This window comes from Microcebus murinus, chromosome 3 (genome assembly GCF_040939455.1).
Source record: "Microcebus murinus isolate Inina chromosome 3, M.murinus_Inina_mat1.0, whole genome shotgun sequence".
Lineage (NCBI taxonomy): Eukaryota > Metazoa > Chordata > Mammalia > Primates > Cheirogaleidae > Microcebus > Microcebus murinus.
Genome location: NC_134106.1, coordinates 114078043 through 114103013, shown reverse-complemented (window position 1 = coordinate 114103013; position 24971 = coordinate 114078043). Strand labels below are relative to the sequence as shown.

The following is a 24971-nucleotide window of genomic DNA, read 5'->3' as shown; positions in this document are numbered from 1 at the left end:
GCTCAGCACAGCCTTTTCTTCTGCTGGAGTCTGCTGCGGCGGAGAGCAGGCCCACGGCAGTTTCACGGTGCCAGAAGGGGGGGTGGGATGAATTAATGAACATGGCTAATGTCTGGAAACCAATTAATTTCTCTAGGAACTGCCCCACAAATCTTATCAGTATATTTCCTACCTACTGTGTGACCTTTGGTAAGACAGTTTCCTCTGTAGTAAAATCAAGCATGTCCGTAAGAGCGCAGCTTCTCAAACTGAGTTCCCTGGGCTACCCAATGTTGAGGAATGAGAAGCCACAGGACAAACACAGCATGTGGGCTTTGTCTGAAGGTTTTGGTAACAAAACAGTAGAAAAAAAAGTGATCCTTCTTTCCCTTTTTATGATATAGCACAAAACTACATGAATCCTGTGTTTCATTTACATATTAATAATTTGCTTTCAACTCAGGGAGTTTATATGTGTATTACCTTGATAATACATTTTAAAGGGGGAAATTTTACCATTGTAGAAAGAGTGAAAACTCACAATTCTACACAAATAGTATGTGCCAGGAATAGTGCTTTCTTTATAAATAGTTTCTCTGTTCTCCACAATAGTTCTGCCAAGAATTATCTCCACTTTATAGATGTGAAAACTGAGGCTCAGAAAAATGGAATATACTTGTCCAGATTCACTTAGCTAATAAATGAGGGATGTAGCAGTCTAAATTTTATTCTACTATCTTGACAATATATAATTAATTTCATGACATACCTTGTAATTTGCACATCCATCTTCGCAGTGTTTATCAAACACTGTGATGTTGACTATTAGGCATCTTTTTCTTTAATTATTGTGGGTACATAATAGTTGGATGTCTTTATAAGGTACATGTGAAGTTTTGATACAGGCATACAATGTGAATTAATCAAATCAGGGTAATTAGGATATCTATCACTTCTTTGTGTTAGGACATTCCAGTTCCACTCTTTTAGTTATTTTAAAGTATACCTTAACTTATCATTGATTATAGTCACTTTGTTGTGCTATAAAATATTGTTCATTCTATCTAACTAACTACTAACATATTTTTGCACCCATTAACCACACCCACTTTATCCCCACTCCTGCTACCCCATCCCAGCCTCTGGTAACCTTCATTCTACTCTCTGTCTCCAAGAGATCAATTGTTTTTGATATTTAGCTCCCACGTAAGACTGAGAACAAGATTTGTCTTTCTCAGCTTGGCTTATTTTTTATTATTATTATTAATGCTTAACATAATGTTCTCCAGTTCCATCCATGTTGCAAATGGCAGAATTTCATTCTTTTTGTAGCTATATAGTCTTCCTTGTGTATATGTACCACAATTTCTTTATTCATTCATCTGTTGAAAGACATTTTAAGTTGATTCCAACTCTTGGCTATCATGAATAGTGCTGCAATAAACATGGGAGTATTGCTCTGTAATTTATATGAGGGCTTGGCTTTTTTTTTTTCTTTTAGGAGATCATTGATATTACTAATAAGGATTAAAACTATGTCATGGTTAAGTATTGTTTGTATTCTCATAAGGTTACAAATGCCACTGAGCTCTAGTCTTTCCAAAATGAAGATAGTTATGGCAGAAAAAATTTTGAGCTTTAACTGACTTTAGAGGCCACCAAATCCAGAAGGTTCCAGTTGTGTTCTGTGGACCCTAAAGGTCCATAGTGTTCCCACTGGGCCACAGCAAATGCTGGAGCTAGAGGTGCCTCCCACTTTATCCTCTACCTGCACTGTTTTATCGGTTTTATTTGTTTCTTCACCTAGTTAGATTTTTGGTAGAAGAAAGTGTTACCACTAAAAAACAAAGAAAAAGAATTTGAAAACTTCTGATAATCCAACGCCTGTATTTTTTTGAAGAGGAGCAAACTTTGGCTCAGAATGGTGAAAAGATTTGCCTAAAATCACAGAACAGGGCATGGCAGAGCTAGAATTACAGTAGCCTTCTAGCTCCCAAGTCTAGTCTTGCAACCGCTGTGCCATATTGAATCTTACACATTTGGACGTTTATAAGTTATTTGGATGGTAGCTGAGGACTCTCAGTAGTTGAGAGAATCAGGCAGATTATATTTCCACGTGTAAAATAAAAATAAAATGTTGTGCTTAGCATATATTTTAATGTTTCATTAGAAATATCTTTGTCTTGAACTTTAAATCCTTTTCTTTTGAATATTTTCTATATCGTGACTTTTTTTTTTTTTTTTTGGAGACAGAGTCTCACTTTGTTGCCCAGGCTAGAGTAAGTGCCCTGGCATCAGCCAGGCTCGCAGCAACCTCAGACTCCCGGGCTCAAGCAGTCCTCCTGCCTCAGCCTCCCGAGTAGCTGGAATACAGGCATGTGCCACCTACCAGGCTAATTTTTTCTATATATATTACTTGGCCAATTAATTTCTTTATATTTATAGTAGAGACGGGGTTTCGCTCTTGCTCAGGCTGGTTTCGAACTCCTGACCTCGAGCAATCCGCCTGCCTCGGCCTCCCAGAGTGCTAGGATTACAGGCGTGAACCACCACGCCCGGCCTATCATGACTTTTTTTATTTAAATTTTTTTATTTTATATATTATTAGTTGGCCAATTAATTTCTTTCTACTTTTAGTAGAGATGAGGTCTCGCTCTTCCTCAGGCTGATCTCGAACTCCTGAGCTCAAACTATGTGCCCATCTCAGCCTCCCAGAGTGCTAGGCCTGAGCCACCACGCCTGGCCTATCATGATTTTAAGATTATCCTGGAATCCCAAACCATATTTTGCATAGGTCTCTCCATGCAGAGAACATCCTCAAAAAAGAGTCTAAACTCTACATTTTAGGGCAGATTAGTAAATCTCTTTCATACCAACTCTGATTGTTAGTGGATAGCTGGAATACTTGTTTCAGTGGTTTTGGGGACCCTCTCTGAAATCTATAGGATGAGTGTGATGAATTGTTAGTGATGTGTAGCATAAGCCCCCAGATAGGCTGGGGAGGCCCATGACCTAAATATTATCATCTCCACAAAAGGCACTACTTCTTTTTTTATGTGGGTTCATAAGAATAAAATATAGGCTACATCTCTATTCCTTCCTAAACATTATGTCCATCTTGAAGTCATGCATGCTCAAAAAAGGTGGAGGGAAAAATACAACAAGTAAAAGAAATTGGCCATTTTCTTATTACTATTACGTTTCTTCTAGAATAGGATGAAGGCTTGCATTTCTTAGTTTGTAGAGAACATGATAATTAGAGTAATGGTATTTCATTTTCTGAAAAAAATGGCCCTCTAATTTCTAATGCACATATGAAAATTATATTGAAGTAGAAAACATTTCTACTACTATTATTATTATTTTTTTTTTTTACTCCTTAGGATTTGGCACAAAGGGAACTCTAAAAACTGAACAGAGAAATCCAAAGCAAGCTGCCTGAATTTGCCTGTATACTCCTGCGTCTTACAAAGGACGAGACAAATCAAATTGGTAGTTTTTGGTGAGTAACCTCTCCTGAGATCTTTTCTTTTCCACTTAAGGAAAAATGTAAATGTTCATTCCTATCAACTAAGATAGCTGCTGCTTAGACAATATGTACCTGGTGTGCATATAGGGCATTAGTGGTATATACAACATGTTCAGTCATTTGGAACTTAACAACATAAATCTTTACTTTTTGTACACTTTACATCTTTGTAGCCTAAAAGGAAAACAACTGCTATATGCAGGTGAACATCTCAGGAGTTAAGACACACAAAATGTTGCTTACAAATCTGCCTCTTAACCCTCCAAAAAAGAGGTCAATAGTATTTCAATCAAACTTTCAATGTGTGGGACACAAAGAAGGCTTCTTTGCATAAGCCAGACTAGGATTTAGTGTGATAGTATTTCATGTTTTTGAGCAATCCTCATACCCTCTCTAAGTTTCTATTTCCTCACCTGTCATATAAGATAAAAATGACTGTCATGTCTGACTCTCCAGTTCATAACAGTCCAATGCATTGCATTCATCCATCAATGGACATGGGCCTGTTTGCATTTTTTAGGTATTGTGAATAATATTGCTATAAGCATTGGTGTACAAATGTCTGTTTGAGTTTTGCTTTCAGTTCTTTTGGATATATACCCAGTAGTAGAATTGCTGGCTCATGTGGTGTTTCTGTTTTTTAATTTTTTTTTTTTAAGTACCACCATATTGTTTTCCCTAGCGGCTGTGCCATTTTACATTCTGACCAACAGTGCCCAAGGGTTTCAATTTCTCCACATTCTCATTAACACTTGTTTTGTTTTTTTGATAATTGCCTAAATTATAATGCATGTGAAGTGGTTTCTCTTTGTGCCTTTGATTTGTGTTTTCTTAATGGTTAATGATGTTGAGCCTCTGTTCATGTTCTTATTGGGCATCTGTATATCTTCTCTGGAGAAATGTCTAAGTCCTTTGCCCCATTTTAAATTGAGTTGTTTGCTTTTTTTGGTTGTCATTGTAGGAGTTTCCTCCCCACCCCCCCCCCCCCCCCGGGCTACAGTGCTGTGGCATCAGCCTAGCTCACAACAACCTCAAACTCCTGGGCTCAAGGGATCCTCCTGCCTCAGCCTCCTGAGTAGCTGGAACTACAGGCATGCGCCACCATGCCTGGCTAATTTTTTCTATATATATATATATATTAGTTGGCCAATTAATTTCTTTCTATTTATAGTAGAAACAGGGTCTCACTCTTGCTCAGGCTAGTTTCGAACTCCTGACCTTGAGCAATCTGCCTGCCTTGCACTCCCAGAGTGCTAGGATTACAGGCGTGAACCACCGCACCCAGCCTGTAGGAGTTCTTTATATAGTCTGGATATTAATCCTTTGTCTAATATAAGATTTGCAAATATTTTCTCTTATGCTATGGGTTGCCTTTTTACTCTCTTGACAGTGTCCTTTGATAAACAAAAGTTTTTATTTTTTTATTTTTCTTATTTATTTTATATATATATATAATTTTTTTTTTTAGTTGTCCAGTTAATTTCTATTTTTTTAGTAGAGACAGGATCTTGGTCTTGCTCAGTCTGGTTTTGAACTCCTGTCCTTGAGAGATCTTCCTTCCTCGGCCTCCCAGAGTGCTAGGATTACAGGCGTGAGCCACCTGCCCAGCCAAAAGTTTTTAAGTTTGATGAAGTTTAATTTATTTTTTCTTATGTTGCCTATAGCTTTCGGTGTCATCCAGGAAATCATTACCAAATCTAATATTGTGAAACTTTTCCTTAAGATTTTCTTCTAAGATTTTTATAGTTTGAGCTCTTACATTTAGGTCTTTGAGCCCTTTGGGGTTAATTTTTATACTTAGTGTAAGGTAAAGCCAGGATGCCTTTAAATACGTGCTTTTCATTCCCACCAAGTCTCAGTAAAGGCCTGTGTCAGCTAGGTAACCAAACCACACAAATATTTGCACCCAAAATTTGTTCTGAATTATTTTTCTTCCTGGTGTAGGCTTAGGTGGTTTCCAGCAGACAGGTGAAATGCAGCGGGCGTCGGGGGAGCTGCTGGCTCCCGCAGCTGGGTCATGGCAGCGAGGGGCTTCCTGGGGTCAGCGAGAGTTTTGAGGAAAGCAGCAGAGGTGGGCAGTGTTTTAGACTAGAAGGCAGGGGTGCTGCGTGTCTTACAGGGGTGTGTGGTGTATGTACTTGGCAGCCCAGGAAAGGAGAGAGGACACAAAAATGTGGTTTGAACTGTGGGCTACAGTAGATAAAAACATTGTACAAAAATAAATCTCTCTTCATGCTGCTTTAAGAAACAAAACTAGATCAGCCACAATTAGGGGCCATGTTTCCAAAACAGTTGTCCTATCCCTGTTTTATTGTGGACAGAGCCTGGCTGTACTTAAAATATGAAATATGAAGGTCTAGCTAGACGTCCTTTGCAGAAGCTTGAGAAGTAAGAAGAAAGCCCCTGCTGTGTCAGCCGCCTTACCTGGGGCCCGATGTCCTCACCTCGGGAGGGCGCGGCCACGCCTCCCCAGCACAGGCAGTGCCAGCTGCTCCGCGAGGGCAGGTTCTCAGTCAGACTCTCGACATTACAGTGCTTGCTGCTGGCAGTTAGGTGTATTAATTCCAAATAAATTGATGTTAAATCCATTAAAATCTAGCCAGGCGCAGTGGCTCCCACTTGTAATCCTAGCACTCTGGGAGGCCGAGGCGGGAGGATCGCTCAAGGTCAGGAGTTCAAGACCAGCCTGAGCAAGAGCGAGACCCCGTCTCTACTAAAAATAGAAAGACACTAATTGGCCAACTAATATATATAGAAAAAATTAGCCGGGCATGGTGGCTCATGCCTGTAGTCCCAGCTACTTGGGAGGCTGAGGTGGGAGGATTGCTTGAGCCCAGGAGTTTGAGGTTGCTGTGAGCTAGGCTGACGCCACGGCACTCTAGCCTGGGCGACAGAGTGAGACTCTGTCTGAAAAAAAAAAAAAAAAAGTCCGTTTAAAATCTGACTTCAGGACCTATGAAACAAACCATGGCCTGCCCAGCCCTCTCCTGGTTTCACGGGGACTGGTTTAGGTCCTCAGCTGTCCTAGCTGCTGTAGGTCCTCACTTTCTGTTTGCCATAAAAGGGGATTTGGAGAAAGAGGAAATAACTGAGTCAATTTCTGACGCAGAACGGTATAAGATAGGCCATGCCTTCTGAAAACAGTTTGCAAGACTGGTATACTGTTTCCCTTGAAGCATTAAAGTCATTTCACACTTTATTAACTCAAAGAATATCCAGTATTTCTCTTTGAGACTAGGAATAAATGATTAGCTCAAGTCAGGGGCATTTTTATTGGTATGTTAGTTTTTCTACTGAAATATTAACTCCAAGTGCACACAGTGAAAGTACAGAGTACATAAGACATGAACAGTAATTAAACTCCTGTAACAGAGGCCACAGGAGTTTGATATACCTAGAAAATCTTAAGTTTCCTAACATTTGAGCTTGAGCATTCATTTTAAACACTCTAGGTTCGGTAAAACTCTGGATGTGTGTTTTCTGTTTTCCATTCTTAATTTAAGTGCATATTTCATGAGTTTCTTAATTAATATAGTTCTGCTTTCTAAGTAACTTTTAATGACTTCCAACTAACTTTAACTGCCTAGTTTTATTATAGAGACTAGGAAAACTGGTTCTCTCCTCCCTCTCTTCCTGCTCCTTTTTGTAAGTAACTTTCCTTAGAAGTAAATAGAGCAACTTTGTTTTTTCCAAATATCTGCAAAGTCTACCTCAGATTATTTATATAAAAGTTTAGCATTTAAGTAACTCTCTTCCCTTTCCTAGTTTTAAAACCATATATTGCTACATTTTATTTAACTGGGGAATACTCATTTAAAAATGTTTTGGGTTTCTTTTTTTTTTTCTCTTTTTTTTAAATAAAAACAAGGATTCAAGCAAGCAGCTAATCAGACAGTATCACTGCTCCATTCTTACATGTTATTCTTGGGTATTTATTAACCAAGGTAATTACATTGAAAAACCAAAGATATTACATGAGAATTTGAGGTGAGTGAGGGAAAAATATTAATAAGAAAAAGAAAAGATTTTTCAGAAAGAAAGAAGGAAAAAAACGGAAGGGAGGGAGGGAGGGAGGGAGGAAGAGAGAAAGTAAGAGAGGGCAAAGGAAAGGTGAATCCAGAGGGAAGACATGGTGTGTGTAGGGGATATTTCCCACTAGATCCAGACTTTCTGTGCGAGTCTCCAGCTCTTTCCTGCCCGCGGCACAGGCTGCCCTCCTGGTGCCGCGCACTCTGGTGGAACGTGGAAGGAGAGATGTGAGTGGCGTCAGTGGACTGGGAACCTTAGATTTCATACGTACGTGTTTGTGTAGCTGTATTATAGGTGGGATCAGACTGACTTGTGACCTACTTCCAACTCATCAAGACCCACTCTGCACAGCGGAGGGCTGCCCAGGGGCAGAGTCACCCCAGGGAGAAGGGGACCCTGTCCCCATGCCAATACCTTCCTCACGGGTAGCCTTTTCACAGGTGGCCACACAAGGCAAATGCACCATATTCAGTGGATGATTTTTCTATAGTTTAAATTAGAGAATCTTCATCCCTCATGAAAATTAAGCACATAGAGAATTCATCTTTAAATTATTAGATTAAAGTTAAAGATCAATTATCCTAGTAACAAGTATGAGTGTTTACTAAGTGCCCCTGTTTAAGATGCTCTGAATGCTTATAATAATATAGTACATATTGTCTGATGCCATATCTGTAACAACCCTAAATATGGTTATTTTTACCATTCCCATTTTCCAGTTGAGTGAACTGAGGTTTGGGAGATTAAGTCACTCTTCGAAAGTCACACAGCTGTTAAGTAGTATTAAACTCAAGTAGTCCAGCTCCAGTATGCATGAGCTCAAACACTGTAATTCTCAGCCTCTCAAACTACCTTAAAATAAAAATGCAATTAAAAACTGCCTTCATGTTCAGGCCTAATATATGCGCCTGTTTCCTCATGGAAAAAAAAAAAAAAATCTCTACCCTATTCCTGAGATAGTATAACAGAAGCTAAGTATATCAGCTAAGGCAAAAGAACAAAAAAAAAATGATGGAAATTTTATAACCACCTGACCAGTACCTGCTTTACCAAAAAGGCTCTTGGGGTATTGACATTGGCATTCAGTACAGTCCAGTAGGGTCTGGTGTGGCTTTTTCAGTTGACATGGCCTCTGCTTCTGTATTAGAAACACCAGTTTCCTTCCTGAGCTGGCCCATCCTTTCACTGATGGGCTCCTTTTGCAGACATACCACCAGGCAATACTTGGTATGACTATCATACACGGTTCTAGATGCAGGCAGACCATATAATTTACTATATCAATGGATCAATGAAAAACATGTCCAGAGCAATTTAGTGGTAGTTATATATGATAATAAAATTCTTTTTGTAGATTTGTCCTACTGTGTTTCTTATAAAAGACAATTATACTCATTCATTAATCATTCATTCATTCCTTTTTTCAAACATTCTTTCATTCAGTGCTACACACTGAATACCAAATAAGATTCCCTGGATAAAATAAGGTTTCTGCCTTTGAGAAGCTTCAATTGTGGCTAATGAAAAAAGGGTATAAACCATATTGTTTTAATTTTTTAAAGACATTTCAAATAGTATAGAAGGAAATGAAAATAGCCTAAGATATCTAAAATCACTTCAGAATAGAAAATGAATTTTACTTTTTCTGTTGTTAAAGGACCTCTCTCAGATAGTTCCATTTCTAATACAGTCCTTTAAAAGGACTTAAAAACAAATGAAACTGATCAAACAGCTCACGATATTCACAAACACCTCCCACAGGATGACTCAGGTTCCTCCTCATAACGATGGATTCATGTTTCTTTCTTTCTTTTCCAAGATTTTATAGTAAAGAATTAAGCTATTGGGCATTAGGGTTTAACCTTAGCTATACTTTTGCTAGAAGAACCTATTCATTAAGGTATCATTTTTTGTTTCTTACTATATACCAAAAAAATAGAAAAATCCAAATATCACCAGAGGAAAAAATGGAGCTAGAAAGCAAGAGAAAGGAAGAACAACATTTAACCATTTAATCAATGAAAAAGAAGATATTTTCTGGATTAGTTTAATGTGTATCATCTTAGTCATCTCCCACTAGAAAGTTCACTTCCTTTTTAAATTTTTCTCACAAAAAGCCTACTATAGTTATATTTTCATAAAATATTGTTATAGTATTTGAAAATATTTTTAACTTCAAAAATACCACCATTCAACTTAAACATTTCTAGAGAGAGTAACCCGTGGTTTATTCAACGTTGAGCAAGTTCTTGGGCAAACACGGTCTCACTGTGACCACTGCCTTGAGATATTGGTCAATGAGCTACAGGGCCATCAGGATATTAAACAGGATCTGGTTTTTTTTTTCCTTTGGTAGCAGATATTGTTTCATAGTTGCAACTGAAATGACTAACCCTAACCAAATAAAATCCGGTCATATCTAAAACTGAAGCTAATGTTTGACTATGTCACTCTATTTCAGAGCCTTTGTTTCAGGACAGGCAATTTCGCATTTTCTTACAAAGAGACCTATGACATTCTCACTCTGTTGGCGAGGCTAGAGTGTTGTGGTGTCAACTTAGCTCACAGCAACCTCAAACTCCTGGGCTCAAGCAATCCTGCTGCCTCAGCCTCCCGAGTATATAACATTGTTTTGTTTTGTTTTTTATTCATTTTTATTTGTTTTTCTTTATTTTATTTTTTCAGGTGATGTTAGATGAAGGTAGACATTCTTAGATACTACTGTTTGACATACCACCAGAAGGCAATAATAGAACATACCCTGTAGGGCATGTACTCATGTACAATGACACAGCAGTAATAGCCTATACTGTTACTATATAACTACTACTTGCAGTATAGTTTAAAATTAGGAGGAAAAGAACAACATTTACAAACCATCATAATGACCACCTAAGCTTATATTTGGAAAAATTCACTTTCTAAATCCATTTTGGCATGTATTCAAGAAATTTAACATGAGCTGGGCATGGTGGCTCACAACTGCAGTCCCAGTACTCGGGGAGCTGAGGTAGGAGGATCACTTGAGACCAGGAGTTTGAGACCAACATGGACAACATAGGGAGACCCCATTTCTTACAAAAATAATTAAAAAAAAATTAACAAATGAAAAATACCCTTCACACACACATTTTGAATTTTTAAAAAATCATATATAGCTGAATACTATATTTGGACTGTCTGTGTTTGGTTTGGGTTTGAATATAAAATGACACTACTGTCAGAAGAAGTTAAATTATAGAGTATCACTCCAAAGATAAGGCATTTTTACTAAATTATAATCCCAGATTTACCATTATGTAATTGTGATTTTGAGCCAAGCACATGATCATCCTTCTTGGTTTCTCCATCAAGAAAATGGTACTGATACTTTTACATGGTATCGTAGGTATATATAGTTATATAGCAATGGTATGTACAGGAAAGATAAATATATATACACATATATAACAATTTTTAATAACTTGAATCATATTCTAAATGACACGAATTTCCCCTCTAAAGAAAGTCTATTATGAATCCCTTTGCAATTAAAGATTATTTTCATAATAAAAAAAAAATCAGCCGTCAAACTGCCAGTTTATATATTCAAATGCTGGCGCAGAAAGTTTTTCTGAGAGTATTATGCCAGGGTTTCTTTCTTAAGCTCGCATCCATGACTTTAATGCAGTTAATATTTAGGACCTATTACATGCAGTGGGTGGACACAAAGCTCTCACACAGGAGCACTAAGTAGTGATGAAAAGAACATAATACTTAACACAATTAGCAAAATACAAAAGAGAATATAGTGTTAGCTTTTTGCATAATCATTCGTTTTAAAAACGCATCATTATAACCACACATTTCACAAGTACGATTTCTTAAAGCACCTTCCCACATAAATATAGACGGTATTACTTATATAAATTCCCTTTCAGTTTCTTCTAAAAATTTGGAAGTAAATTCCCTCAGGCTCTTTACATTTTACTTTTTAAAATTATATTGTCAGGCAGATAATTTGTGGTTCTAAACTGCGACTATATAGTTGTCTACAAAGACACGACCCTTATCTACAGTTTTAACCAACCAAAATATTAATTAATTTAATAATAATGATAAAGAGTTCTGAGCATGTACTGTAGCAGGTGCTGTTCTAAGTGCCATATATGCATTGTCTTATTTTGTCCTCCCAACATTGTCACTGATAACACTGTCAGCATTTTATAGATGGTGAAACCAAGGCTTAGGGAGATAAAAAGTGACTTGTGCGGTGGCATCTGTTCTCAGGCGGTGGAGCCAGGGTAGGAGCTGGGTGGTCTTGTCCCAGACGGGTGTGGACACTGCCTTTCCTAGTCCCACATCCTCACTCAGACGCCCGGACTATGCGAATTCTAGTCCTTCGCATAGTCCCTAGTGTTTCTCTTTAAGAATTTAATTCAGTATATCTTTAAGTCTAAAAATACCATTTGAATATGTTAACTACCTTACAAAGTGCCAAAAGTAGGCCAGGGGACAGTTGGCAGAACTCTTCGAAAGCTGAGAAGAGCAAGGGCTGGCAGGGAGAGGCACAGTTCCACCACCCGCCTGCGGGTCTGCGCTTGAGTTTCCTCCACTCCACCAGCCAGCCTCCACGTCTGCGCCTACATTAAGGAAGCTCTTTCGGAGATTATTCTGATCCATCTCCTTCCCGCTAGGGAGGGTTGCGTTTAAGTCATCTCTTCTTTCAGCACTGCTCTGTTCTCAGCACATACGTGAAATGCACTCTACAGCCACTTTTGTAGAAATACTAGACATGCCGTGGGAACAGGATCCTTCTCTGAAATTCTCTGATGGCGCTAAATGATGGCAATCAGCAGAATGTCTCACTCATAAAGATGCTCAATAAAATGGAGGTTGATTTTCATCATTTTAATTCATTGTACGACATCCCTGTGTATTATATTTGCAATAATATGGTATATGATAACATGATTCTAAGTGTAAGAGGATAAGTAGAGCTTCTACTCTTGGATAGTTTCCATTTATCTCTGAATATAATTAAACCAGAAATTTGCGGACTTTCAGCCTACATGTTATAGCTGGATCATTCATTCCTTACAGTCTGTTTTGACTCATGTCTGCTGTTGCCTGCACACTTTGCTAAGCTAGTGTCCTAGTTTGGGCATTCAGTAAAGGTTTGTTGAAAGAATGTGTGTGACCTCTCAGGGTTGAACAATCTTATGTGGCTTTGTATGTTCCCATCCCCATCCCGCTGCCATTGATTCTAGCACAGTGCTCAGCACAAAAATAAGTGATCTGTAAATATTTATTGTTATTGATTAGGTTACTAAGAAGGAAATCAAAATCCATTTATTTGTTTCATAAATATTTATTGTCTTTTAAGTGCCCAGTTTTGAGGACCCTGTGGCGACCAAGAAGAGGCATGGACTCTGCTTTCTTGGAATTTACATTCTACATGTAGAAGAAAGACTTAGAAAAAATAATGGCAGTAGCAATATGTATTATGAAAAGAGGACATTTACAAGAAACAGTAGATTTGACCTAGCACATTTTAGACTAAGGTTGACTAGGTACAGAACCTTCAGGTTTATTTTGTGCCTCTTGGGTTTTGGGTCTCCCATCCCCTTACTCACACCTCACACTCTCCTACTCACACCTCCTGCTTGCGTAACAGAATAGTTCATGAATGCATTAGTGAAATTGTTTATATTCCTCTGGATAACTCTGTCGTGCAAAAGCTGTTTATTCTTTCACTGAGGACTCAACCTATCCTTTCTAGACACGGCTCTGGCTTCATGGCTCTCTATTGTCTACCACAGAAAGTGTGAGATGTAGACCCTTCACAATCTGGCTTCATCTCTTTTTTTGCCTCCTTTTCTGCCCCGTACCTGCCTCCGACATGTCAGCCATTCTGGACTATTCCAGCATTTTTGTAAATATTCATCTTTGCTCATGGTGTTCTTCTGCTATCTCTCCTCTCCCTCCTTCTTTGTCTACCTTTGTTGGACTGTGAACTCCAAGGTCTGTGTAGTAGTTACCACTGTTTCCCCAAACACCTACCACAGCCTGGCATGCAGCCAGTGCTCAGTTAGTGTTTGAATGAGCAAGCGAATGAGTGAACGCACATGCGGTAGCGGCAGCGAGGCTAACTTCAGTAACGGCAAATTGACTGTGTGCCGTGAGCACATTTTAAGTGATTGCTCACAATGTGTCTTTAAAAAAGAAAAAAAAAGTATGACTCTTAAGTGAGGGTTATTACATTATTGAAGAAACCAGTAATGCCATTCGAGAATGGTCCAAGTCTTAAAAACCAGATTTTCATCACTTCTCTTGTGTCCATGAAGCAGCGAGTTCTGAATTTAAATAAGACACTTTGAAACTTTGGTAGATCCTTAGACTGATGCCACAAGTGTTGTTTGTGTGACTCAGGCCTGACAGTTTGCCTGTGATGAAAAATCAGTTAGGCGACAGACTCAGTCTGACAGAGCTGTATAGTGGTAGTAGTTTGGTTTGAAAAATTAAACTGATAGGGTTTCAACCAAATTAAGTAAGTATAGTGTGGTATATCCTAGAGACATCTACCTAGACCCTTGCAAAATGTCACACATTTTTCCGTCTTGATAGCCTTGGCAGTAAGGGGCAGATCAAGACACCAGTGTTTCAGTCTTTAGCTTATGTAAGTTTAGGGCTCCGCCTCCATTTTCCCCAGAATTCCTTTTACACTGTCAAACTCTGAGGTGCCAGAGGCTGGGGTTGCTCTCTAATGTTTGCTTTACTGGGTGGTGCTAACTTGGACCAGGGCAGTAAGATGAAATGCTCAGGGTAAGGCCAAATCTTGGAAACTTTTTGCAGAAGCTAGTCTTCCCCCCCCCCTTTTTTTTTCTTACCTCCTGTTGTGGGACAATGTCTTCCTTTATAAAATAATTTTTCTGTAAACCATAAAGTTATTCTCAACTTTTGTGACAAACACCTCTAAAACTTGAATTATGGCCTTTAGGTGACATTCTTTAAAGTAATAATCCTAATAGTTGCTGACCTTTTTTTTAACACATTGTGTGCCAGACATTGCCATGTGTCATTTAACACTGGAATCGATCCTCAGAAACAGCTGCTATTACTAGATCCAACCTAGAGCTGTGGAAATGGAACCAAGGTGATTGGCCTCAGGCAGGGGACACAGCTAATAAGTGGTGTAGTCATGATTTGAATTCATATTTCTTTGACTCCAGGGTCCTTACTCATAATAACTATCGTATGTATTTTATTGTATCTGTACATTTTGTGTTTTAGGTCATGCTTAAGAGGTAACTATTAGAAAAGACAAAATTTTATGGTATGAATGAGGAACATCAAAATAGAAATCTAACCCAAACAGAGATAGAATTACCTCTTGGATAAAGACATTCTAAGACCTGTTGCTGAATTAAATTCCAGCTAGTTGTTGGAAGACAGTTTCCCCAAGTATATTTGTAAATTGCTATTTTTCAGTTGATCTGCAAATAAAACTTTCCAAGAATTCCAAATTGCATATTCATCTCAAACACACACACGCTCCAAGAGCTATGAACCAAAGTTAACTTGTAGTCTGAAAAATAATTCTGGAGTAAACTCATGTTTTTTTCCTAGATCAAGATGAGTTTATAAACACTGGAAATATTTCCCAGGAGTACAGTGGTATCCCTTGCCCTCTAAAACTTCCCAGTTCAAAGTTAAAATCCTAATGAAAGCTACTCTGAACCAGTACTAAAAAGGGCATTCAAATCCTTGATCATTTCTACTCTACATCTGAGTTTGCCCTGAAATTTTATTTTAACCCAACAAGTTCAAACTTGACCTAAAGCAAACAAAAACTCTAGCTAATAGTTCAGACTAATAATAGCCTGACTTTCAAGTATATTTTTCTATGTTTGTTTTATAGGCAAACTATGAGTAAATGATTTGTCTCAAATATAGTGCCATGTTTATTTAATGCCAATAGGCTTTGGGGAAGGCTGACACATTTGAGTGTGTGCCAGGATCGCTAGCTGTGTGTTGGGAGGGTCCTACCTCAGGGTTTTTGGCCTTCACACGGATAGTGGGACCTTTTGCATCCAGTGTGGCGAGTCTCTTCAGGTCTTTCCGGAAGCACCTCTGGCCCTAAGGTTCAGGGCCAGGTGGGAGACGGGCCTGGTGCCTGAGGCACACCACCCGTGGAGGATCCTGCCGACAGCCTCCCTTCTGGGGATGGAGTCTGGGGGCCTCCAGTACGCCAGTCTCCACCACGACTCACAGACTAGAATTCTCGTACTGACTGGTTTAAACTTGGCTGGGGTAACCGCCTGCCTGTTTTCAAGTTCACATTTCTTATGCCTGCATTCCTTGATCTCTTAGTGCTAGGTTCTGTCTCTTTTGGTTGCGTCTCTTTTGGAATCTCAGAAAATTACCTTTCACATATGTCAGGGGCTGAACCAACAACCTTCACTAGATATTTCTTCTTCCAGGTCTCATAAGTTTGACCATTGGAGTTGAATGAAATTCAGCTTAGAATGAGGAGAAACAGGCAGCCCAAGAAGACTGTTCTCTAAATGTTAGAATTTAAAAATTGGTCCTGGACCGGGTGCGGTGGCTCATGCTGTAATCCTAGCACTCTGGGAGGCCGAGGCGGGTGGATTGCTCAAGGTCAGGAGTTCGAAACCAGCCTGAGCAAGAGTGAGACCCGTCTCTTTTAAAAATAGAAAGAAATTAATGGGCCAACTAAAATATAGAAAAAATTAGCCGGGCATGGTGGCGCATGCCTGTAGTCCCAGCTACTTGGGAGGCTGAGGCAGGAGGATCGTTTGAGCCCAGGAGTTGGAGGTTGCTGTGAGCTAGGCTGACGCCACAGCACTCTAGCCCAGGCAACACAGTGAAACTCTGTCTCAAAAAAAAAAAAAAAAAAAAAATTGGTCCTGAAATGAAGTTATTGCTCAGCATGGGCAAAAGAAGGAAAGGTAACTGTTGTACTTTACAAACAGAATCTAGGTTACTTTGCCCCATAGATGTGTTCTGCACATTTCCTAGTCCAGGGTTGACAGCCAGATAGCAAATGTCTGAGGCTATGTGGGCCATGCTATCTGTATCTTAACCGTTTAACTCTGCCATAGTAGTAAAATAGCAGCCATAAGTAATACATTTTTTAAAAAGGATTTGGTTGTGTTTCAATAAAACTGTATTTATAAAAACAGATGGCAGGCCACATTTGGCCCATGACCGTACTTTGCCGTCTCTGGTCTAAAGCACATATAATTGTAATACGCATTTCATCATGTCTCTAAGAGAAGGGCACTATTAGCTGTATCGTTGCCCTTTTCAGAGCATTAAATTAATCAGTAACTCATTTCTCTCATTTTTTTCCCTGAAGACAGAGTCTCACTGTGTCGCCCTGGCTAAAGTGCAGTGGCATCATCATAGCTCACTATAATCTCACACTCCTGGGCTCAAGTGATCCTCCTGCCTCAGCCTCCTGAGTAGCTGGGACTACAGGCATGCGCCACCATATCTGGCTTATTTTTCTATTTTTTGTAGAGATGGGATCTTGCTATGTTGCTCACGCTGGTCTCTAACTCCTATAATCTCACACTCCTGGGCTCAAGCAATGCTCCTGCCTTGGCCTCCCAAAATGCCAGGATTATAGGCATGAGCCATGTCGCCCGGGCCATTATTTATCTTTTAATATATCTAAGCCTTTGGCCTCAAGAACTCAACCAGCAGCACACCATAGAGCTTATTTAACAATGTATGTTAGACATGACGGTAGAGAGAATAGACTGGAAGATTTTCTTGAATGTGTTTGCCTGACTCAGTGTACCATTTAATGGACACTAATGAAATCCTAACTTTATTGACTCTTATTTTCGTCATTTTTGCATCTCTGAACCTTCTCACCTTTTTAAAAGAATTTTTCTTTTACTGTGGTAAAACTTACCAGTTTCATCATTTTTAAGTGTGCAGTTCAGTGGCATTAAGTACATTCACATTGTTGTGCAGCCACCACCCATGTCCAGACTGTTTTATCACCGGCTGAAACTCCACACTCACTAAACACTAACTTCCCCCAGCCCGAGGCAACCACTACTGCACCTTCTGCCTGATAATTTAACTCCTCTGGGTCGTTCATAGAAGTGGAATCATGCAGCATCTGTCCTGTAGTGCCTGGCTTATCTCACTTAGCTTAACGTCTTTAAAGTTCTTCTATGTTGTGGCATGTATCAGAATTTTATTGAAGGCTGAATAATATTCTGTTATACATATATAACATTTTGTTTATCATAATCCATTGATGGGCATTTGGGCTGTTTCCATCTTTTGGCTATTGCTACAAACATTGGGGTACAAATATCCATTTGAGTCTTTTGGGTGTATACTCAGAAATGGAATTGCTGGATCATGCAGTAAATTTATGTTTAATTTTTTCTTCTTTTTTTTTTTTTTTTTGAGACAGAGTCTCGCTTTGTTGTCCAGGCTAGAGTGAGTGCCGTGGCGTCAGCCTAGCTCACAGCAACCTCAAACTCCAGGGCTCAAGCAATCCTGCTGCCTCAGCCTCCCGAGTAGCTGGGACTACAGGCATGCGCCACCATGCCCGGCTAATTTTTTATATATATAAGTTGGCCAATTAATTTCTTTCTATTTATAGTAGAGACGGGGTCTCGCTCTTGCTCAGGCTGGTTTTGAACTCCTGACCTTGAGCAATCCGCCCGCCTCGGCCTCCCATAATTTTTTTTAATGGAACCATTATACTGTTTTCTACAGTTGCTACACCACTTTACATTCTTACCAGCATTGCATGAGGGTTACAACTTCTCCACACATCCTTGCCAAGGTTTATTTTCTATTTTTTGCAGTTATTGTTTTTATGATAGCCGTCCTAATGAGTGTGAAGTAGTATCTCATTGTACTTTTCACTTGTTTTTTAAGCAATATTTGTAGTTAGTACAAAAGTCCCAATAAATTTGGAAATTTGGATATTGTATTAATAATATCTGGTGCAAATTAGCTATAAATATATATGGATGCATATATTAATTTCTTCCTCTACTAGCCATAAAATGATGTGAGATGGCTTCTAAGAACAGGTAAACAATAAGATGAATAATATTCTATAAATAGCTTGATTCACGCACTGAGAATATAGAAGAAAACTAAAAAAAAAAAAAAAAAATGAATCTATAGCCCAAAGTAGATGAACATGAAAGTGTATTGTAATGTCCCCTACAATTACTAAAATTGGGATGAAATAGTCAATTCTGAACTTCCTAGTGGCCAAAGAAAAAAGGGAAATAGGGTCACTACTAACATGGTTTGTTTATTTGAGATGGTGAAAGCACAGGAAAGTACAGGGCTTTTCTTGGCTGATTGATATAAGAAATAAACTATAATTATTTTGTTTGGTTTTTATTTTTGTTTTGAGGTGAAGGACATTTTATTAATTTGCCAGCCAATGAGGAGGTTGGCAGACTCCTGCCTCAAAGTAGCAACATCCTCCCTCAGAGCTGAATTACAGAGCTTTTAAAGGTTCTGATTAATCCCATAATCCATCTTTGGCTAAAACAATCTCGTGACCTCCACCCGGGCAATTTCCTTGAGCCATCTCCTGTGGCACAAAGAACAAAGGACACTCTAGGCCAGGCGTGGTGGCTCAGGCCTGTAATACTAGCACTCTGGGAGGCCGAGGCGGGTAGATTGCTCAAGATCAGGAGTTCGAAACCAGCCTGAGCAAGAGCGAGACCCCGTCTCTACTATAAATAGAAAGAAATTAATTGGCCAACTAATTTATATAGAAAAAATTAGCCGGGCATGGTGGCACATGGCTGTAGTCCCAGCTACTTGGGAGGCTGAGGCAGGAGGATCGCTTGAGCCCAGGAGTTTGAGGTTGCTGTGAGCTAGGCTGACGCCACTCACTCTAGCCTGGGCAACAAAGCGAGACTCTGTCTCAAAAAAAAGAAAACAAAAGGACACTCTCCTTCTCCTCTGACCACTGGCCTGAGGCAGGGATGTAGTTTTAGTTCTCAGAAAGGGTGAGGGGATTTTAAAGAGACATAAAACATTTTACCCTTTTTTCAGGCCATTTTCTGTTACATATTCCCCACTGTCAGTTTTATCTCCCATATCTACAGGAGGAGGGTTGACGTAGTCATCGAGCTACTTCCTGTTGAATTGGGATGATGTTTTAGATGGAAGGTGCAGACTATCAGGTGAAAAAGGGCATAGGCAGCAACTACAGCGGTGGGGACTGGCAAGGTGAAATGGACTGTCACCTTGCACACAATGTCCAATACACAGCTAGCTTAGAAAAGAAACGTGGGGCCTCTGAGTGCAGAGCTAATGAATTGTACCCTGTCGGGGACCTGAGAGACCGGCTTCTGCAGATTCAGAAATCACATACAGAAACACTGGTGCCAAACAAGGTTCAGGATAGCACACCAGCAACAAGACAGATGAGATAGCAGAAGAGGCGACAGCCCGGGAAACCCTCACTGAGGGCTGTCCACCATATCTTTGGTATGGCGATGGACCCAAGGTTTCACTTCTGACAATTTTAACAAGGTGTGAGTTGTTAGAGGCACTTCAGAGTCTTATTCTGAAGTCTTAAAGAGACAATTATGTTACTGGCATCAGCAGATTTCAGACTGAAAGCAAACAGAATTTTTGATTAAATTATTGGCATTGGAAACAGACTGACCATTAGACTGTTTTTGTGTAAAACAGTAGCTTCAAAGTACAATTAGGAAAATAAAAAGTCAACTCCACCTGTCTCAGCAGAGCCATAAGTTCTTAAAATCTTAGGTTGGCCTCATTTTACATAGGTACCTGACATTTCCTTCCCGGGTTACAGATTATAAATGTATGTGTGTTTTGTACAAATAGTCTTCTTAAAAATACATCCTTATCTTCCATTTGTAAGGCGGGAAAGATCTTCATGTTCAAATCTGATATTGAAGTTTCTTTTACAACTTGAAAATACAGGAACTAGTGTCTCATTTTAAGTTTATACTAGAAATAAACTTTATGATAACTGGAGATGTTGTCAAACTAGTTTCCAAGTACTTGAATAGCAAAGAAAACAAAAAATAAGAATAGAAGCCACATCCATCAGAAATTTTTATAAGAATGGAAAAGAATTGGTCTTATGGAAAGAATTGGTTGGAAGTTTTGCTCAAAGATTTGGTTGAAAGATATTAACTGACATTTCTTGAGCATTTACAATGTTACAGGCACAGTTCAAAGTGCTTTGTGTGTTAATACTTATTCCTCTAAATTTAATGAGGTTAATACTATGATCATCATTCCCATTTTACAGGCAGGGAAACTGAGGCACAGAGCAGCCTATCATCTCTCCTCCAGATCACACACCTAGGAACTGTCAGAGCTGGGACACACAGCCACGTGGTTGGCTCCAAAGGCCACATGCTGGCCCCAAACTGAACTGCACCTCTTCATGTCACAGCAAAAACAAGACTGTCTTGGCCATCTGGCAAATAAATACCTCAGATTTGTTTTATATCGTTATAGTTGTTGTTGTTTTTTTTCTTTAGGTGATCAAACTCACCTTAATTCTCCTTGAAAATTCCCTTAATAGTCTTGTATTCAATTCCTGGTACTAAAATTTTAAAAATGAATAATGCTTCTGGTTCTAATTAACTGATGAACCCTTATGCAGCCATTTAAAAAATGATGTTTTTACAAAGAGTTTTAAGAACATGGAAGAATACTTACAAAATAAAGTAGCAGGAGGTATATTTGTAAAAAGCCAAGCTCCACCCCCTCCCCCTCCAAAAAAAATGGCTTTCATAACAGAATTAAGGATGATTTCTTGTTTATTTTTCTTAATTTTTCTATATAATTTAATACTTTATAGTCCAAAAAATGAAGTAGACTTCATTTTTTAAAAGGCCAATCAGAGCCTTTCATTACAAAAGCGTAGCCTGCAGCATTTGGCGATGGTCTCAGTGTATCGTTTAGGATCATTTCCACAGAGCCCGTGCTGTATGAGTGAGATGGCACAGTTCAGACCTTCACTGCTAAGTGTGGCTATTTAATTTTAAACTAATTAAAATTAAATAAAATTTAAAATTCAGTTCTGCACTCACATTAGCCCCATTTCAAGTGCTCAGTAGCCACCTGTGGCCAGGTGGCAGCTTTTCCAGCATTGCAGAAAATTCTATTGCACAGCACTGGTTTAGAAGAAAGAACACAGAATCTGGAGCCAGAAGACTTGGAACCAAGTCCTCTCACAAAATGACACTTGCCTGAAATGGGGCCATTTTCTCAAGCTCTCTAAGCCTATTTCGACATGGGCAAATTGGGACTGATGATCATACACCATTTACCACATATGTAAGTTAAGAAGATTAAGAATGCAAGTGACAGTTCTCTGAAAACTACGTGTAGTTTACCACGTAGATAGATGTAGCTTCCCAAGTCTCTCAGTCTGAAGTCAATCTAGCTCTTCGTAGACTGATTCCAAAACCATTAATGCTTCTTCATACCAAAAATTTTGCCTGAACGACACCGTAAAAATCAGATTTTCTATAGTTCCCAGACCAAGTCTGTGGCAGTGTGACATTCCATTTCTTCCTTGTAAAAAGCTTCAGTACACAGCTCTGTATTTATCTTATATAACACCTCCTTGGGGGGGGTGCAGTGGCTCAGGCCTGTAATCCTAGCACTCTGGGAGGCGAAGTCCAGCGGATTCCTCAAGGTCAGAAGTTCGAAACCAGCTTCAGCGAGATCCGTCTCTACTAAAAATAGAAAGAAATTAATCGACCAACTAAAAATATATAGAAAAAATTAGCCGGGCATGGTGGTGCATGCTTGTAGTCCCAGCTACTCGGGAGGCTGAGGCAGTAGGATTGCTTGAGCCCAGGAGTTTGAGGTTGCTGTGAGCTAGGCTGACACCACGGCACTCTAGCCCTGGCAACAGAGTGAGACTCTGTCTAAAAAAAAAAAAAAAAAAAAACCTCCTTTAATAATTTAAAGTCTTCCTTATAAACACATTGCTGTAGTTCCATTTCTATACTGAAAAAGACTGCCTTAAAATAAATAGAATAGAAAAAGGCTGGCCGGGCGCGGTGGCTCACGCCTGTAATCCTAGCATTCTGGGAGGCCGAGGGGGGGGGATTGCTGGAGGTCAGGAGTTCGAAACCAGCCTGAGCGAGACCCCGTCTCTACTATAAATAGAAAGAAATTAATTGGCCAACTAATACATATAGAAAAAATTAGCCGGGCATGGTGGCATGCCTGTAGTCCCAGCTACTTGGGAGGCTGAGGCAGGAGGATCGCTTGAGCCCAGGAGTTTGAGGTTGCTGTGAGCTAGGCTGACGCCACGGCACTCACTCTAGCCTGGGCGACAAAGCGAGACTCTGTCTCAAAAAAGAAAAAAAAGAAAAAGGCTGTGTTCAAAGAAATCAATGAGGCCTGTAAAATGCTATGTAACCAAGGGACATCAACCTCAGTTGACAGTGCAGGCGTTAAGCAAAGGATCTTGCCATTTGCTGCAAGAGCATGGGCTTTCACCAACGAGGACAGCAGGTTCTCCGGGACTTCAATGCTGTTGGGGCACCCATGAAGCGGAAATACTTGCTCATTCTGGTTTTGTTTTTTTCCCACAGTCACTTCTGGTTTTCGCTGCAAGACAACGTGACTCCTGGATTAGTTTAGGTCTGCCGCATCTCCAGGACGCGCCATCCCGTCCCAGCTAGCCGGCCGGTGCGGAGCGCCCGCGGGGCGAGAACAGGGCGTCGCCTGCGCAGCTGCCGCCCGCGCCTGCCGGTCCCGGAGCCGCGCGCCATGACCGCAGAGGACTCCGGCGCAGCCCCGAGCGGCGACGCGGCGGCCGCGCGCCCCCCGGCGCCCGAGGGCGTGGCGGGCGCGCCCAACGAGGCGGCGCTGCGGGCGCTGATGGCGCGCACGGGCTACAGCCTGGCGCAGGAGAACGGGCAGCGCAAGTACGGCGGCCCGCCGCCCGGCTGGGAGGGCCCGCGGCCGCAGCGCGGCTGCGAGGTCTTCGTGGGCAAGATCCCGCGCGACGTGTACGAGGACGAGCTGGTGCCCGTGTTCGAGGCGGTGGGCCGCATCTACGAGCTGCGCCTCATGATGGACTTCGACGGCAAGAACCGCGGCTACGCCTTCGTCACCTACTGCCACAAGCTGGAGGCCAAGCGCGCCGTGCGCGAGCTCAACAACCACGAGATCCGCCCGGGCCGCCTGCTCGGCGTGTGCTGCAGCGTGGACAACTGCCGCCTCTTCATCGGCGGCATCCCCAAGACGAAGAAGCGCGAGGAGATCCTGGAGGAGGTGGCCAAGGTCACGGAGGGCGTGCTCGACGTGATCGTGTACGCCAGCGCGGCCGACAAGATGAAGAACCGCGGCTTCGCCTTCGTGGAGTACGAGAGCCACCGCGCCGCCGCCATGGCGCGCCGCAAGCTCATGCCCGGCCGCATCCAGCTGTGGGGCCACCAGATCGCCGTGGACTGGGCCGAGCCCGAGATCGACGTGGACGAGGACGTGATGGAGACCGTGAAGATCCTCTACGTGCGCAACCTCATGATCGAGACCAGCGAGGACACCATCCGCAAGAGCTTCGGCCAGTTCAACCCGGGCTGCGTGGAGCGCGTCAAGAAGATCCGCGACTACGCCTTCGTGCACTTCGCCAGCCGCGAGGACGCCGTGCGCGCCATGCGCAGCCTCAACGGCACGGAGCTGGAGGGCTCGTGCCTGGAGGTCACGCTGGCCAAGCCGGTGGACAAGGAGCAGTACTCGCGCTACCAGAAGGCGGCCAAGGGCGGCGGCGCGGCCGAGGCGGCGCCCGGCTACGTGTACTCCTGCGACCCGTACGCGCTGGCCTACTACGGCTACCCCTACAGCGCGCTGGTCGGGCCCAACCGCGACTACTTCGTGCGAGGTGAGTGGCCCGCCGGCTCGCGCGCTGGCGCGGCCGTTACCCCGCAGCACTGCGGGGACAGGCGGTCCTGGCGAACGGCAAACCACGGCTGTGCAAGCTCCTGCTTTCTGCCTTGCCGGGGCTGCCAGATTCGGGGCTGGTCGGCCAGTCTCTTGGCGCTTAGCTTAAAACCTGCTTGTGATATTAAGTCTTAAAGTGGGGGCGATGTGTTTTGGTTTTGTTTTTTATAATCGCTGATTAGGGTGTAATGAGACGAAGCATTACACAGGAAAATAAGATGCCTAGGTCTGGGTCCTGCTCTTTGGTTAACTGGGTTTGTGGCTTTAGTCAGTCACTTTAACATCCCTTGGCCTGTTTTCTCAAGCACAAAACGTGGAAGGTAGCCTAGCAGATCCCCTTCCAGATCTAACTTTATTACAGTCTATGAATGTCTTTGCTGAAATTGCAAATATAGTCTTAGGAGCTGACCTGGTGATTTTGCACCAAGGAACTCTTGCACTATGCAGATACACCATGTTTCCACCAAAATAAGAC

At 41.3% G+C, this 24971-nt stretch overlaps 1 protein-coding gene across 2 annotated transcripts in view; it reads left to right on the top strand.

The window, feature by feature from the left end:
• The window catches only part of RBM47 (RNA binding motif protein 47), a 167824-nt gene that overhangs the window by 131793 nt on the left and 11060 nt on the right, over positions 1–24971 (top strand). For both annotated transcript variants that reach the window (XM_012753922.3, XM_012753913.3), the window contains exons 3-4: positions 3363–3481; positions 23146–24437. In XM_012753922.3, the coding sequence (XP_012609376.2) occupies positions 23324–24437 (1114 nt within the window). In that variant the 5' untranslated portion in view covers positions 3363–3481; positions 23146–23323. The remainder of the gene's footprint in view (positions 1–3362; positions 3482–23145; positions 24438–24971) is intronic.